This window comes from Artibeus jamaicensis, unplaced genomic scaffold (genome assembly GCF_021234435.1).
Source record: "Artibeus jamaicensis isolate MK-2021 breed Jamaican fruit bat unplaced genomic scaffold, CSHL_Jam_final contig_233, whole genome shotgun sequence".
Lineage (NCBI taxonomy): Eukaryota > Metazoa > Chordata > Mammalia > Chiroptera > Phyllostomidae > Artibeus > Artibeus jamaicensis.
The window spans coordinates 11,807,757-11,825,478 of NW_026521486.1; the positions used below are offsets into that span (position 1 = coordinate 11,807,757).

Sequence of the window (17,722 nt, forward strand, 5' to 3'; positions counted from 1 at the left end):
CAGCGATTCCTGGGTCGGGAGAGACAGGTCCAGCTTCTAGTAGAGAGGGCCTGTCCTGCTGAGGACAGCGTGCCCTACCTAGTAAAGTACAGCCACTTTGCAGTCAAAGAATAGGTAGGAAAGGGGGATGGGTGCAGGTGGCGTCTGGGAACTCACGGGCGAAGGCGCCGAGGGCTGTTGCCAAGGTGACTACTGACAGCACACCAAGGCTTTCGCAGTCCCCAGTCAGATCAGAAACCCTAAGCACACCCAGGTACCTGCTGTGCGAAGCCACACGTTGGACTGGGGCCTGAGCAGTGTGGTGTGAGCCTGGGACCCACTCTAAATCCCAGAGGGGCCACAGTGAGCCTGGGCCCTGCTCGAGAAAGCAAGGTCCCAGGTATTAAACAACTACTGTTGAGGAATATTACAGTCTTAATGTTCTCAAAAAGGTTGTTTCCGCCTCTTGATATTGTCTCAAGCAAGCTCCCTGGACACATGTCACCTCACCTCCAGGTGCTCTCCCTGGCACCCCCTCTGGTCCCGCGCCGTGCCAAGCTGCTTCCTGGGGAATTTTGTCCTGTCATGTCCTCTGCCTGTGACTCTGCTCTGCCGCCCTCCTTACCCCCAGGCCCCTTGCATGCCTGCCTTTTTATCATTCTTCAGATCTTAGCTCAAAAGCCACCTCCGCAGAGAGACACTCCTGGACTTCCTATCTCAAGAAGCTAAATGCTCCACCCTCTGCTGCTCCCTAGGAATGTCACCATTCTGCTTGGAAACTGTCTCTTTCGTAAGCTCCTGGTTGGCCATTCTCACATTCGCCACCATATCCCAAAGTCACATCGCAAGCTGGTGGAGGAGCTGGCGTGAAAACCCAGTCCTGGCGTGGTCCTTTCCCCACCTCAGTCTGACTGGCCCGCCTCTGAATTCCACAGGAGAGGAAGAGTGCTCCTTACTGCAAATGCAGCCCATGACCTTGACCTCTGTGTCACCTTTCCCCTCAGCTCCCTCCTCCCCTACCACCACAGGTCTTTTTTTTAATCCTCACTTAAGGACGTGGTTCATTATTATTATTATTTTCTTTTTGAGACAGAGACACACACACACATCGATCAGCTGCCTCCTGTACAAGCCCCGACTGAGGATCAACCACAACTTAGGTACACGGCCCGACTGGGAACTGAACCTGCAAACTTTTGGCATAGTTCGGCCTGGGTGACACTCCAACCAGCTAAGCCACCTGTCCAGGGCCACAGGGTTCTTACAATTCTGACCAGGCCTCAGCTTCCTGCTTCTGTCAGTCCTCACTGGCTTGGCCTGTGTAGGTAAAATGTCGCTGTTCGGAGTTGGAACCTCCTACCCTCGGAGCCCAAGAGAGTATGGCTTTTGTGCCCAGTCGAGGCCCCTAGATGCAGCTGTGCCCAGCGGCTGTGTCACAGACTCAAAAGAGTAATTGCCTGGAAATGAGGCTGGCTCAAAATATCTCTAATGTGACAATAAAATTCTGTTACCACAGAATCCGGCACGGAAAATTCTGTCCCGTTAGGTCAGCTAATTGCAAATGAGTCAGTGACTCGTTTTCCCAGCGGTGAAGAGACCATTGAAAGAGGAGAGGCTCCGGCCACGGCCTCGCCACCAATGAAGCCTCTATTTGGCCTGCGGGGAGCGCCGGCCGCCGGTGGCACCGCCTCACCTTTCACACTTCACATCCGGTTCCGCGCAGGGCCCTTAAGCCTGCTGGGCACAAACGCGGTGGCCCCAGAGCTCGGCCCCAATAAAGGCGCTTTTTGTCGAGGGCCCGTGACAGGAAGTTACTATTTTCTGGGTCAAATCACACGCCATTGCTGTTGATGTTGAAAAGGAGCTAACTCACCAGTCCTGCCCCGTGAGAGGTGAGTGAGGTGTGGTTGTGGGCACGTGTGTGTGCGCACACTCGCGTGTGTACACAAGCTGTCAGAGGCTCAGTCACACAGCTGAGGCCGCGGTCCGTCCCGGCTGTGACTGACCCCGGGCCTCCCTGCAACCACGTGAGGCCGTTCTATTTTGAGAAACGCCTCCCCACACCAGGGCTGACTTTCCTGCACATGGCGAGGGAAGAATGAGCCCTTTATCCCTGAGCCTGACCAAATGGGCTGCTGCTTCAGCGAGGGGTGAAAGGTGGCCTGGTCAGGAGCACAAACTGTTTTCCTATGAAAGGCGGCTCTCACCGCACTGAGGTTCTGCCCGCCTCCCGCTGCGGGAGGACGCGGCTCCCCCACCCCGGACCTTTGAGCTTTGATGGTCAGGACTGACTGGGGGCTTACACGTGGAGCACTGAGAACGTCCATGAAGTGAGCTTTCGGAACATGTTAGCTATTATGAATAGTCTTCCTCAAGTCATAACGCCGTGGTCCATTAATGAAGGGAAGCCCGTGTGACTGACCATCTGGTCCTACCTCCCCTCATTTACAGGTGAGGGGATTGAGGTCAAGAGGGGAAATGACCTGCCAGAGGTCACACAGCAACTTAGTGCCAGAGCATCCACTCATTTCATTCATTCGTTGCACCGACAGGTATATACTGAGCACCCACTAAGGGGCAAGGCCATGCTGGGGTCTGGGAATACAATGGTCAGAATAGAAGGACCCGGCCTGGCCCCTGCCCTCACAGAGTCGGTACGGTTGCTATGGTTTGGTATGGTTTTGTGTAATTAATTCTGTAATCACACAAAATAAAACTGGTGGTACAAAGGATAACAGCAATACACACAAACAGTGCTCACCGGGAACCAGCCCCTGTTCTAATCTTTATGAACTCATCCCTCAGAACAGCCCTGTGAAATAGGTACTATAACGATCCCAGTTTTCACACGTGGACCTTGCAGCACCAGAGGCAGAGCAGTCATTTGAACCCCTGGCACCTGGCTCTGGCGTCGGAAATCCTCCACCACTAGGGCTGACTGACTTGTCTCCCCTCTGGCCCAGGATGCAATCCCAGAGCACAGCCCCCTAAGCAAACTCAGAGACGGAGGACCCCCTGGCTCTGAGCTGATCTGGGTTGAGACAGAGGTTCTGTGAGAGCCCAGTGACTGACAGGCGGGCAAGGCGGGGCCTTGACCATCCAGAGGAGAAATGAGGAACAGCTCTGCAGTCCCCTCTGTGTGTACGTCCGGACTCACAGCTTCTGGTTGATCGAATGGCTTTTGAGCTTAAGTTTACATTCCCAGCTTACACTCATGGCTGCGGAAAGGGTGCACGTTCCATGAACATGTGTTGAATGAGGCTCGGAGAAATATTTGGTAGCTGTGTACTGGGTCTGGTTTGTTTTCTCTTTTGGGTCAGGCATGAGAAGGGGAACCTGGGAAGGTGCAGCTGACGAGATCCCCTGTTCACGGACTCTGATGTGACCAGGGCAGCAGCATTGCAACAAGCGTGTTTTTCTGAAACAATTTAAACTGTACACTGTGAAGCCTCATTCACCTGGACTAGCTTATAAGAATTCAAATAGGGCTGGAGACTTACTGTTGTATTATCCAGAAAGAAAGGATGTGTTGTGCCAATCAGCAATAAAAGCAAAGGCACACATATGCTCTAGCTCAGAAAACAAATGACTACCGATTACTTTGACTATGTAAGGGCTGGGATGCATACAATTATTGCACTTCACAGGTATGTTGTATCAGTTCTGTAAGGCAAACCTGGCAGGTATGTATTGGGTTGGCAAAAAAAAATCCGTCACTTTTTTTCCGTACAGTGGCTCTAGTAGTGCTTAGTTATCTTTAACTTCATTTGAAACAATTTTGTTAGATTGTATTGTGACAACTGTCACATCAGTGTGCATTAAAAGAAAACATCAAAATTCCTGAGTTTCTGTACAGGCATTTTAATAATAAAGATGGAATAGGCAATGTTTTCAGTGTATTAGGCTTTATTATTTCAAGAGAGGTAAAAATGCAACTGAAACAAAAAAACATTTGTGCAGTGTATGGAGGAGGTGCTGTGATCGATCAAACATGTCAAAAGTGGTTTGCAAAGTTTCTTGGCACTATTGATATTTTGGCCAAATAATTCTTTGCTGTGGGGCCGTCTTGTGCATTGGAAGATGTTTAGCAGCGCCCCTGGCCTCTACCCACTAGAAGCCATAGCGGGAGGTAGCCGACATACTCAAAACATCCAAATCAATAAAGTTATTGGTGAAAATGAAAACTGTGTCTTTTATTTTACAGAAAAAAACATACGGACTTTTTGGCCAAGCCAACAAGTTAGTTTGAGCTGATGACACATGACATTCTCTAGCCATATTTCACAACTGCAATTTTTCTTCAACTCGGACTGCTATACCAGTGAATCTGATATAATGAAGTGTGATAGGCAGTACTAAGGATTGGAAGAGTTTGACCTCTGCTCTGGAAAGCTAAAACTAATTAGCCCTGCACTGGATTTCCCACTAGACGCTCAACCTTAAGCCAAAGTCCCAGGAGAGGAAAGAAGTAAGGTTATCCTGGCTGTGTGAGTCTTCTCTCTGGAAACTTGAAACTTCCTGAGAATAGCTGCAGTAACCGTTTGAATTCACCTCTCGCCCTCCAAGTACACACCAGCGCAGTGGTGTTCAGTGCCGGAGACCTGGGGTGGAGCGCTGGAGCGTTTGCATTTGGGGCTGCTTGCCACTTACTGGATGCATGGCCTGGGGCCAATTACCTTTTTAGGCCTTTTCCTCAGCTTCGAAAACTAGAGGAAAATGCCTTCTTCCCAAGGTTGCAAGAATTAAGCATGCTTGAAAGTGCCTAAGATGGCGCTTGATGCATAAATGTTAATGAAAAACAAAAGATGCTTTGTCTTAAACAGTACCTTCTCCAGAAGCACTGGCCTCACTCATCAATGTAGTAAAGATGTGATAAAATTAACTTCTCCCCACCCCTCTTTCTAAATGGAGACTGCAGCAGAAGCTGTGGAGTGCAGAGTGTGAGTGTGAACATGTGTGTGTGGTGGGGTCAGAGGCTGTCCAAGCCTTTGTCTAAGGGCCACAGGGCATGGTGGTGAAGAAGCCCGCCAGGGACCTGTCACCTCACAAGATATCCTCGTCTGGGTTCACAGGGCTCCTCCCTAGGCTTTCGTTTAGTCCTTGGCCCTTCTATCTATGAAGCCCACTGTCAGATGAGAGTGCTCCAGTCGAGGACTCTTGTGGTTTCTAGAGCAGCTGCTGCAGATCACCAGGGACCACACGGCCTTTAGGAGACCCTGGATTTTCTTATATAGCAATGGCTTTAAAAACATCACCCCCAGAAAACCAGCTGCAGAAATTTCATGGGGAGGGACGAGGGAGTGAAGAAAGGGGAAGATAATGTCAGGAGCTGTGGCTTGGGGTGTTAGCTTCATGTCCCCACTGCTGTGGAGACTAGAGTCTCTCACTGGAGCCTCAGCTTCCCCAAAGCAGGCACGTTTCCGTCTCATTCTCCACTGTATTCTCAGAGGCCACAGCAGCGGCTGCTACACAGCAGGCACTGACAGTCGTTTGAGGGGTGAATGAATGAATGAATGAGTGAGTGAATGAAGGAACTGTTGATGCTGTGTTAAGGGTGACCCAGTCCATAGCAGCCGCAGCCCTAAGTCAGTTGGCGGATCACAGAGAGGAGCAGACTCTTCTCCCAAGAGAAGCAGTATCTAAGGAGGTGGCATCTCTGTGTGACGCAGTTGGAGATCTATAATGAATGCCCCAGGGGGTGATTTAGTGGAATCAACTTCTTGGCTTGTCTGGGGATTATGCTAGGGCTCCCCTCGGTACTGCAGATGGAAATCCAAACAGACCCCCGTTTGCCCCAAGTGCCGAGTATCGTGGATACATTCTCCTCGGTGCCCTCCCTCTGAGGCCAGTCAGTGTGCTGACAGCTGATGTAATTGCAGCCTCTGCCCTAGCTCAGGTCCTGCCCTCTCTCTTCTCCACTCCTGCAGGCGCTGGGGAGCAGAGCTCCCTGCCTCTTCCAGCCCCCTTTCTGGTTCATGCTTTCAGTGCTGCCAGGGCTCTTTTTCTTAAGCATAGCTCTCATCTTGCGACTCCCGGGCTCACAAACCCACCGTGGCTCCCACACCTGCAGAACCAGGTGGGCGTCCTTGGTGCATGTACCACACTTGTTTATGCTGACCCCACCTCCTGTTTGCTCACCTGTTCCATAAATGCTCAGACAATGCCCTTGTACGAGAGGCAACACAGGCTGGTGCTTAAAAGCTTGGACAGCTAGGCCCCACTGCCTGGGTTCAAGTCCTTGGGCAAGTGACTCTCCCTTTCTTTTCTGCAAGGGTTACCATGATGAGGGGTAAAGTACTCAGCACACAACATGCTGTTCTTTCTGGCGGCTTGTCCTATGACCCAGGGGTACTAGACTTAACTTTGCCTTCAAGGAGCTTTGGGGTCTCCCGTGGGAGTCAGGAAAGTCAGCGATGGTAACAGTGTGAGAAGTGTTAGCAGTGGAGGAAAGCCCAGGGTGCTGTGCGCATACAGAGGAGTAGGGCCTTATAAGGTCCTGGAGAAAGGAAGGAGGCAGTGTCAGGAAGTGCCACAAAGACCATGGGGTGCTTGTCCTGAGCAGCAAGCAGAAGGGGCTGGGGAAGAGAATCCACGCCAGAGGAAACAATCTCGGCAAAGACCTAGGGGACCGCATGTCGGTTGGTATAGCTGAAGCAAAGATTTGGGGATGGGGGGAGGCTGTCATTTGTAGGCCAGAAAGGCAGGCAGAGGCCAGATGATAATGAGTCTAGAGAGACCCACGTGCTAAGAAAATGAACTTGGCTCTGAAAACGACATAAAAAAAAGGGTATTATGACCACCTGGGTTTTTCCCAAAAGATTCCTTTAGCTGCAGTGCAGAGGAGAGAACGGAAGTGAGACAAGTCTAGTGATACGGAGACCAACGGGAAGGCTTTGGCCGTCATCTAGGTCAGACGAAGACCTGAGCTGAGGCAAGATCAGTAGAAATGCAGAGACACTGAGGATGCAGAATTGAATGGAATTAGTGACCAGCTGTGTCTGGGGCCAGTGCACAGCAAAGTGTCCCAGACAACTCGAGTACCCTACTCCGGTGTCACGGGTGCCACCACTATTTCCATCACCCAGGCCACAGAGGACCGATGTGGTTCGCTAGACAGTGAGGAGCCAAAGGACATGTGCGGCCTGAGAATGACACAAGGTCCACTGCAGGGGGATCCTTCTGGTGAGGGTGGGTGTGTGGGCCGGACTGAGGAGAACACACAGGGGAGACCGAGACGCCGTTTGGAATGATGCCGAGGCGACAGTCCTGGCAGGACTCAGGGAGGGTCTGCACTGCACCACGAGACTGGTGATGGGAAAGGGGACCCGAGGCCCAGTCTGCGGGGGGCTGTCTGAGAAAGGGCGACAGACATCACAGCCAGTTTGGTCCTGGGATCAGAGAAGTCAAAGAGAGGGCGGATCTGCAGACAACTGTTTTGCACCCACATGCGTGAAAGTGGAGCGTGAATGTGGTTGACACCCAGTGTGGGCAGCCACCGAAGGGCCGAAGTGACAATGAGAAGGCCATCCCCTCCTTGGTGACACACAGGCTGCATGTACAGTATACAGAAGGTGCTTACTAACTGTGTTACATTGACTAGACCTGGCCTGGGCAAGCAAGCAGGTCCATCCACTCACCTGTGCAGAGCTCCTGTGGTACGGGGTGTAGTGGAGTGGTCCAGAGAGTGTTGCCTCATGAGGAAGGGCCGGGTACTGGCTCTGCATCGGTGGAGGATGCTGGTTGCCATAGCTCCCATAGTTATAGCTTCCCGTGTAGCTGAAACACATTAAGCGCATCGAATATTATGAGTAATAGCAGGGAGAACAAATCAGTTTGACATCTTTAAAAAATCAACCTAATTTGCTTTTCATCCTTTTTTCCTCCTATTATTTTTTTCCTCTTTCCCCCCTGAGTCTTACCATCTCCACTCTGGGGCTTGGCTGTGCTAAGTTTAAACTCCCAGGCTGGTTTTCCTCCTCCCCTCGGTACGTCTCCCTTACCGCCCAGCCAGTGCTCAGGGGATGAAAGCTGGCCCTGAGCTGAACACAATTAGTGATGGAAACCTACTCCTGTTGTACTAAAAGGCCCGTATTATAGCCTAAAGTCAAATAGAAAAACAAAGGAGTGACTCCTTTGGGATTTATGGTTTCGTCTTGTTCAGGCCTCGGTTTCCCCATGATGGGGAGGAAGGCGGTGCCTTCTGTGAGCTGTCTCCTGGGATGAGACGCCACAGCACGGTGACCTGGGTGCCAGAGAGCCCGGCTCTGAGCACGGCTCCACCACTTTCCCACCGTGGGGCCTCAGGCTACTTGTTTCTGCCATCTGTAAACATGCTGCTCGTGGTTATTCGGAGGTCATGTGTGTGAAGACACTCTATAAAAAGGATGTCCTATGGACACACGGGATCTTCTCATTGCTGTTCTTAACTGTACATACAGCAAAGATGCTGGCATATGACCACATGGGTGTCTATTTTACCATTCCTGCAGAATCAAAAAGCTCTCTGAAATACTTTTCAATGTCTGTTCTAAGTGTGGGGAAATACTCTAAGAGCCCCCTGAAAAAATAATGGGTGCACGACTGAGGTACCTGGACCAATGGAAATAACTCAGGCCTGCGCCCGCCCTCAGGGCCACCGTGAGGAAGGGACCCAGGAGGTCCTCCTCCTCCGTCTGCTCCCCCCCACCCCCGCCCCGTGTGCCCCATAGCTGGTGTGTGGGAACCTGGCTTGTGAGGCTCACTGCACCCACACAGCAGTCTCACCTTCTTGAGATTAAGGGCCCTTCTTAACATCATAAGCATTTTTCAGATCACTGCACATTAGACATCATAAGATCTGTATCTTTTGATAAAGACAGTGCATAATGGCAAAAAGCTACTGATTCAGGTAACAGTTTTAAGTGGATTTGTAGTTCATTCATCATAGCAACATCACTGTATAATATAGGCAAAATGAAGGATTTATTTATTCAGGGTCCAGAACACCATTGGAACCCACAGGGATTCCCTGAAGCCCATTCACAAGTACCGCCCCCCAGGGTCCTCCAGCTCTCAAGTGGGGAAGGCCTCCTCTAAGCGGCCATGAAGGACTGGGACCTACCATGGAGCTGTGTACGGCTACGAGGTGCATGAGGAGCCACCGAGGGGCGAAGCTGAATGGGCGTTTTCAGCTGAGACTTTAGAGGAGTACAGGGGGACGGACACAGGCTTTGGAGGCAGGCGGATGCTCAGTCTGGACCCCACGTTTACCAGCTGTGGGACTTAGAGGAGCCGAAGCTCATCAACCACGTCTCTCAATTTCCTCACCTGTAAAGTGGGGTCACTGACACCCATCGCGCCTGGCCATGGTGGGGGCTGCACGAGACAATTCCACTCGGTGTGGCGCTGTGCACACTGTGAGAACTCAACAGACGCTGGTGCTCTTCCTGTCCTTTGAGAAAACAACTGCTCTTTAAAATCACATTCAAAGTAAGTCACCTACCCGTGCTCCTCTCTGTGAGGATAAACTGGTATCCTGTGTGCGACCGAGGAAGAAGGCACATGAGTACTTCTCATACAGGGGAGCTGTTGGGAGTTTTCAGCTGGGGACCCTGCGGCCGTAGTCACTGTGTACGTTAGAGACCACGTGTATGACTGCATCGCTCCTACAGAGGAAAATCGAGATGCATCAGTCACTAGCACCGCTCTCGCACCTCCAGCTCTTCCTTAGAACATTTCAGTGGTTTCCCATTGCACGTAAGTGGACAGCCAAAATCTTTACAAAGCGTGGGTCTCTGGGACTGCTGACCTCACCAGCAGCATCCTCTACATCCAGCCAAAATATCTTCCTTTCCAAAGTACCACGATTCCCAGCACCACAGGGCCTTTGCACACGTTGTTTCTGCTGCCTGGAACCCTCGCACTTCCCTTGGTACCCACGCATTCTTCATATGTCAATTTAGAGAAGACATATGTCATATGTCTTTTAACCCCAGACTGGATCAGACCCCGACCACAATCAACACTGCCAACCACAATTGTAATCCTAATCACAATATGGTGCCTACCACCGTTTGTCATCTTAATCAGTTAACAAATGTGATTGATTAATGCCTATTCCCACCTGCAACGGACTGTGAACTCCATGAGGTCAGAGGCTTTGTCTGTTTAGCCCCCAGTGTTTAGCACAGAGCCTCGAGGCCAAAAGACTTTCAGTGAAATTTTTAAAAGGAAGAAATAGGAAAGGAAAGATGAAAGAAAGAAAGGAAGGAAGGAAGGAAGGAAGGAAGGAAGAGAGAAAGAGAGAAAGAAGAAAAGAAAAGAAAAAAGAAAAAAGGAAAGGAAAGGAAAGAAAAGAAAAAAGAAGGAGGCAGGGAAGGAGTGAGAATGAAAGGAGCTTGGGCAGTGTAGCCCAGACAAGCCTAGAAAAATAACTTCACACTCAACAGGTGTTAAGGACCCAGTAAATTGCCTTAAGCAAACATAAGTAGATTATTGGGCTCTGCTTGTCCAGGGCTCTGCTCTGCTTGAAGATTATAAGACAGTGACCTTAACCGTGACCTATTCCATACATATTATTAATGTCACTAATTTACTTTTTAATTGGATACCTTGAAGGTGCTGGGACTGAGAAAAAAAGTTGACAAAATCAAAAACACGCAAGATGCTTAAGAATTTTATGAGATGGTTAGAATTAAAAATGGTAGTTTAAGAAATCACTACTAATAATAAATAAGCTTATGTTATTTAATAAGCTCATAATAACTTGACAATAAACTTGTTAACTTAATTTCTGATAAATTCTAGAATGTTGACATAGTGGAAATAATTAAACCTGTTTTAGAAAGTAGAATACGGACTTAACTCCCCCCTTGTTGGCAAATGAAAAACTAAAGAATTGGTTAAGGGAGGACTGTTTTTAGAAGAGAAAAACTTGGTTCTCCAATCCTGTATATTCTGCAGCAGATCATTTCAATCTTAAAATTCCTCTGGAAAGATAAAGAAAAGGTTTTCATTTTTAAAATTCAGTTCATTCCATCCCAGACTCTTGCAAACAGCACATGAGAGCAGATGGGTTGGCCCAGAGCGGGAGGAGGGGCAGCCGGTGGATCGACCCTGCACCAGCTACGTGACAGATACCCAGTGAGGAGTACCAGTAACGCGTTGTGGAAGCAGCATCCTATTTAAGTACATGTGTTTATTCTGAAAAGAACTTCGTACCGAACCCTCATATAGACTGGGGAATCTTCTGGAATGCCCAAAATGCCTTTTTTGTGAGGTGACACAAGTGCAGTTGCAGAGCACAACAGAGACGCCATGGACTGAGCATCTACCACGGGCCAGGCACCGCACCAAGTGCAGGACAGACACTCCTGACGGGAATACCATCCCCAGGTAGTGGGAGAAGAAACTAAAACAAAGTTGGAGCAAAACGTGCAAGCAGGAATGAGATGAAGGTCTGTACCCTGAAGGTCCAAACTCTTTCTGGGCGAGCCTGGGATATGGCTCAGTTTCCCAGGAGCCGGTGCTAACAGGGAAACCTGACCGGTTGGGAGCCACAGCTCAGTAAACAAATCACTCAGGAGCGTGCTGTCCTTGGCATTCAGAACAAACAGGGACTTCCTCCAGACACTCTCATGAAGGGGCAGCTGTGAATTGTTCGATGGGGTCCTCAACACCACCCTGACGATGGGCTGCATGCCTGGTCCTTACGACAGTCACTATGTCAACACTCACTTCGGGCTACCGGTGACACAGGAAAGTCCTGTCTAGGGAAACACAGTGTGTCAAACAACTTGCCCGAGGTCCCAGAGTGAGTGGGTGGCCCGGTGGGGCTCTGAACCCTGGTCTGCCACACTCTCTCCCCTTACTCTGCTGTAACACCTGCTCACTCTGGGTCCTAGTGCTGCCGTGGACTGTAGGTAAGATCCTGGGCAAGCCTCTTAAGCTTTATGAGCCTTTCTTTCCCCATCTGCGAAATAGGGATAATAATGTCTGTCTTCAAGGACTATTGTGAGAATTAACTGAGATCACATATATCAAAGAGTCTGACACAGGGTAGCTTTTAATGATATTCAAACACTCTTCATCATGAATTCAGGTGTTCTTATATCATACTCGCTTGAACTAGAAATTTCTATATTTCCCATTTCAGATTCTAAGGAAGAAAGACAAGTTTCTTGGGTCAGATTCTGTCACCAAGGACAAAATATTGGAATAGCAACAGTCACTTAGCTAACGACAGCGAAGTTCCGAACAGGTTTTCCTGTAGAGTGACTGATGCTTGCCCACCAGCGCGGCTAAATGCCCCCCTTCCCAGTTTGCACATTTACCCCACATTCCCCACAACAGCCCCCCCCACATTATCTGTAACAACTGCAAGAAGAGTGGAGGAACCCCCCCGAAAGGATCACGTCCCAGGTGACTGGATTTGATGCAATGGCCGTCCTCTGTATTTGGCACCGCGTGTGAAATGTGAAATTACCGTTATAATTTTGGAAGTAGCCTTTTTATGAAACCAGGTTATCTCTAGGTGGTGGAATTGAGGATGGCTTAAAACTTTTTCTTCATTTTTGCTTATCTGTATTCTTCTATAATGAAGGGGTATTGCCTCTTTGAAGAGAAAAACATTAAACTATACTAGGCAAAATTGGAAGGGGGTGGGAAGAACAATGAACCAGCCACAGCCAGCAAGTAATTAACCCTCGAAGCCCCTGGAACCCGGGAGAGCACAGCGAGGTCGATGGGACTGAAAGGGGGCCGCTAAGGAAGCCAAGGATTTTCTCTGCCCTGCACGCCCCCCTCCCCAAGCAGCAGGACGATGCAGTAATAATAGCCATCACCTGAGAGAATGCAGAAGTTACTTTTGCGTGAGCTCCTTATTCATCTCTGTATCCCCAACAGAGGGGTTTGCCAAATAGTAGGTGTTCAGTAAATTTCTGTCCCATGGAATTTGTTGTCGAAGGAGCAGTGCTGCTAGAAATAGACGTTATCAAACAGAAAGCCAGTGGAACTCCTGGAAAAATGGGCTCCTGTGGTCTGGGAAACAAAACCCCTAAATGGCCATGTGCCAGCAACCTCACAGACGCACTCAGGCAGGCTTAAGCAGATTAACACCTACCGGCCTGGGTGAGAAACCCTTTCCGCGGGGTAGCGGGCAGCGGGGAGCAGAAAAGAGCACCCCTCGCATTCCCTTCCCGACCAGCGGGACCTCCAGTGAGAACTGCTGCTGCTTTTTTTCCAGGAAATGAATGAAAGGAAATCTGGGCAGTTAACAGTTTGTGCTTAATTTTTGAGACAGCTCTAATTGCTTTTTGTTTGTTGGTGAAACCATAAGGAACTTCTCCTATTTGTCTAATTCCCTCACTTTCTCTTATTCTCCCCTCCCCATTCTTCTGCCCCTTAACTACACGTCTGAGGACAGTGCTGGGCGCCCCTGGTCTCTGACGACCCCAACCCCGTAAGGACCCTGGAGGGTCTGAGCACACCCTGTAAAGGCAAATGGTCCACACTGCAGTGTGGGAACTGCTGCAGAGGAACATTGCCTTTTTTCTTTCCTTCCCACCCCCAATAAAACATTCTTTTCTTCAAGGATTTTTGTTGTTGTTTGTTTGTTTGTTTTCTGGGAAAGGGTTTTAAACATAAGCCAGGAAGGGTGCTTGGATTATACTAGGCAATCAGTAATGACTTGTTAAATAAATGATTGATTGATCACCCAGCATGAACCAGACCTCGCCCTAGTTTCTTTTTATACGATGACTCACCAAATCTTCACAATAACCTTTGAAGTGAGCAGTATTACTTTCTCTCTCTTTTTTTTTAGGTGAGAAAATTGAGGCCCAAGACTTGCTCAGGTAAGCGGCAGAGTTGGGATTTGAACCCAGACCTGCCTGGCTCCAGAGCCTTTCTACAGTTGCTTCTCCCAGTCGATCGTGCATTTGAATCACTGGTTCTTGTTGAAATGCAGATTCTGACTCAGGAGGCTGTGGAATTGTGTGTTTCCCTGGTGGTTCCCCTTGGGATCGATCCTCTCACCACTAGAAGGTAAGTGGCACGAGAGCAGCCACTGTGCCTGTTTTCTCACTTCTGTACCCCCGGGACCACCGATCAGACACACGGACACACGGAGTGAACGGACGAATGAGCACACGCGGAGGTTCCCGACACCGAGCCAAGACCTCGATGGTGTGAGGTCAAGAGCAAATTAACCATCCCTTTTCAATCCCGGCCTCTATTTCCCCATTTTGTCCCTTTTCAGAAACGGAAGCCGCAGGGAGGAGGAGGAGGAGGAGTTCGCTGGCCCTGAAGACTCAGAGGTTCTGCGATGGGTCATCACAGCTCAGAGGCCGGCCCGCAGCACCCTCCGAACCCCAACCTGTTTAGCTGCTCTCTGAACCACTGGGCTTTTGTTATCGGGAAAGACGAGGAGCCAGCTATCTTTGTTACATCCGCAACCGATGCAGAGAAAAGACAGCTGGGCAGGCCAGATGTTCTGTAGTTAGGGCTGTTTACGAGGAACTTGCTTTTCTTTCTTTAGGCACCCTAGCATCTCAATGATTTGATTTGCTGGCTTTGTGCTGTAGGGAACCCATGGTGGGAGGGTGAAAACATGAGTTTAATAGTTAACTTTTATTGTCATTGTTAAAGGAGGGCATACTTAAAATGACATCATAAACAAGGCCTTGGATCCCTGGGATGGCCTGACCCGGATGGAGTGGGAGCTTCACATTTTGCTTTAAAAGAATTGCAGCCCAGTGTCCTGTTAAGTGGGCAGGTCAGTTTGGCACCACCTGCCATGCTTCCGAGGAGCAAGAGAGCCAGCTTTCCTTAAAGAAAGTTAAGGTTACTGAACTCTGCTGGGCCATGAGGGAGGTGGCAAGCTCACAAAGTTAGGAGGGAAAAAATGGATATATGGGAGCCCGGGCCGGGTGGCTCAGTTAGTTGGAGCATAAGCCCATACACCGAAAGGTTGCAGGTTCAATTCTTGGTCAGTGTCCATACCTAGCTTGCTGGTTGGAGCCCGGTTGGGGCAAATAATGGGAGGCGACCAAACGATGTTTCCCTCCCCTCCCCTCCCTTCCCCTCTCCTCTCTCTCTCTTTCTCTCTGTTTCTCTTCCTCCTCTTCAAAGCCAATAAAAGCATGTCCTTAGGTGAAGAGTTAAAAAAATGTATATATGGGACTCACAGCTAGCCATTTGTGGAAACCTGTTGAAATGGAGCACTTGAACCATTCCCTCACCACAGCATTGCCATAGACTTGAACGTGCCCAGTCAAAATCGGCGATGCGTCACGTTCAACTTTTGGTGCCTGATATTCCTTTCCTTTCACTCTCATTATCTTCCCTTTTTCAAAACAATTACTAAATACAGTCTTAAGAAAACACAGTTAGAAATACTGTGTACAAGAGTGGGCGTAGACCCAGATACAGTGGTTGTATTCCTAGTAAGTCATCTCTCCTCGTCTCTGCTACTTTGTATCCCCTAGTCCTTGTAACAAAAGGATGCCACAGGGTTTCGTGCAGTGAATTAGTTTTCTCTTTGTGCTCACCAAGCAGACGTAATACGGGTTTCTTTCTCATAACTGAACATGGAAGTGTCCATCAAGATGAGACGCTGATTGGTCTTGACTCTCCCTGAGGTGGCGGCATGTACGTCATCTGAGCAACGCCACTCAGAGTGCGCCAGAAACCCGACAAGACGATCGGATCACATACAATTTCGTGTAAGGTGTTTGTAAGCTGTTTTAGCCCAGAGTTTTATTGTTTTATTTTACTCACTTCTTTATGTCTCACTTCCTGGTTTGGGTCCTTTTTAAAAAAATGATTTTGCTTCATTTTTTGTTAACTTCTTCAGATCCTTTTTGGAGAGTAATGGTATATAAACAAGCAATAATTTTAAGATGGAAATAAAAATTAACTGGGCCTGAAAACCATATGCTGAGTTAACCTTTTTAAGAAAGAAACATGGTAAATGCATTTTATAAGATTTATAATTGCCTTCCAATTTACAGCATTGGCTAACGAAAAATTACAAAAATCCCCCAATTTAAGAAGCCTACCATAATAGATTTCCTACTATTTAAGTATATATCATAAGTTCATAATTTTGTGCTTTATAATGTAATATCTATAAAACCATACGTGCTGTTAGGAAATTATATTTATGTTTCCTCCAAGAACATGACCCACAATACATGCCAAGATCCGGTCCAATTTAGCAATCAAGTATTTCAAAAGTGTACTTGACAAAAATATTATACATAATTTCACGCAGGATGACATTTTTAATGCCCCCTGGAGATACCTGAGAACAAAGCTGGAATGCGCCAGCACCTTCAAAGGGCGCAGTCCTCTGAGAAGAACCTGGTTCACATTTGTGTTTCTAAGAAGCTACTTTTATGACTCTTGAGCACGTTGCCCAGAGAGCTCTGCGCACGTTTACGATATCCCTGTGGCTTCGCCTGTCACACCTGCCTTGCCTCGGGGCCTCCAAGCTGCTGCAAAGAAGGCCGGGCCGACCCACGGGCTGGATGGGAACTGTGGAGGGACCCCAGAAACCTTGCCTTCTCACTCCTCCCGCCCCCTTGCTTCCTTAGAGTCTCTTTGTTTGTTACGTTGCTACAGGGCCAGAAAGGTTTCATTCAAATAGTTTCTGCTTCATAATGCAGAACTGTTTTACTTGCATAATTTCCCTGTTTATCTCACTAGTGGGGATGTTGTCGCTGACTGGCCGGCGTGTGTGGGGGCAGGATACGAGGTGGGGTGGTTCGGGTTGACGGCTCCTCGCTGTTGGTACTGCCCTGGCTCCTTTCTGAGCGAGGCCGGAGACTCAGGAGGGCTGCCCCACAACTCTAGTCTTGGGAGACCCCGAGCAGCTGAAGAGCTGTGAACAGTGCTTCCGTCTCCTCCCCTTTTTCATTTCCAGTGAAGAAGGTTGTTCTTCACAATTAATTCCTCGTCCTCCTGTGAAGCCCCACTGTGGAGCAAACTGGGGCGGGGGGGGGGGGGCGGCTCATGTCCTTTCTCTTTGAAGTAGAAAAGAAAACGTGATTTCAGGGGCATCTATGTAAAGAAAACTTGGTGATGTTCAAATCAACATTTCTACAGAAGAGGAGAACTCTCTCTAGCTGTGCACCCAAAGTGAAATCAAAGCTCAATCGAATGCCAGTTACCGACAACCCTACTTTCCAATATTCTTGAAAAATCCAGGCTCCTTAGCAGCTCCTGACAAAGCACCACTGGGCTTGTTGGCAAGTTTCCGCCTTTGGCAAAGTACAGAGGAGGCAGCCACCTTACGGGCCCCTGGCACCTGCTCCTGTCCTCTCTGGGTTGCTCCAGTTCTGGACAGAGAGGGAACCTTAGGGGAGGAATTAAGCACCAGGCTCCTGGAACACCCACTTCCAGTTCCCGGAAAACGGCACGGGCTCTCTCGCCCCCAGGCCCCCTCACACATCACCTCCTCGGCCTGGAACGCCTCTCATGGCTCAGCCTTCCCAGACTCTCCAGACACACCCTGACCCTTCTCCCAACCTGGCACCCATCACGTTCTCCTGGAACTTGTCAGAGCCCCAACCTCTAAACTGTCAACTCCACCAACTCCCAGGGGGCAGCGACCACGAGTCTCTTGTTCACATCACCAGCTATCTGAACTGTTCAGCACACAGAAGCCGCTAGAGAAACACTTACTGTGTCAGTGGACAGAGGTGTGAGTGAATGAATGGGCAAGAGACAGCATCCTAAATAGGGCGGTCTCGCTCTATTTATT

General features: G+C 49.1%; 1 protein-coding gene across 1 annotated transcript in view; it reads right to left on the minus strand.

Annotated features, from left to right (window-relative positions):
* The window catches only part of RFX4 (regulatory factor X4), a gene marked incomplete at its 5' end in the record, with an annotated part of 105,386 nt that overhangs the window by 2,825 nt on the left and 84,839 nt on the right, over positions 1–17,722 (minus strand). The window contains 2 exons of the mRNA XM_037160584.2: positions 7,617–7,755; positions 9,461–9,623. Of these exons, the coding sequence (XP_037016479.2) occupies positions 7,617–7,755; positions 9,461–9,623 (302 nt within the window). The remainder of the gene's footprint in view (positions 1–7,616; positions 7,756–9,460; positions 9,624–17,722) is intronic.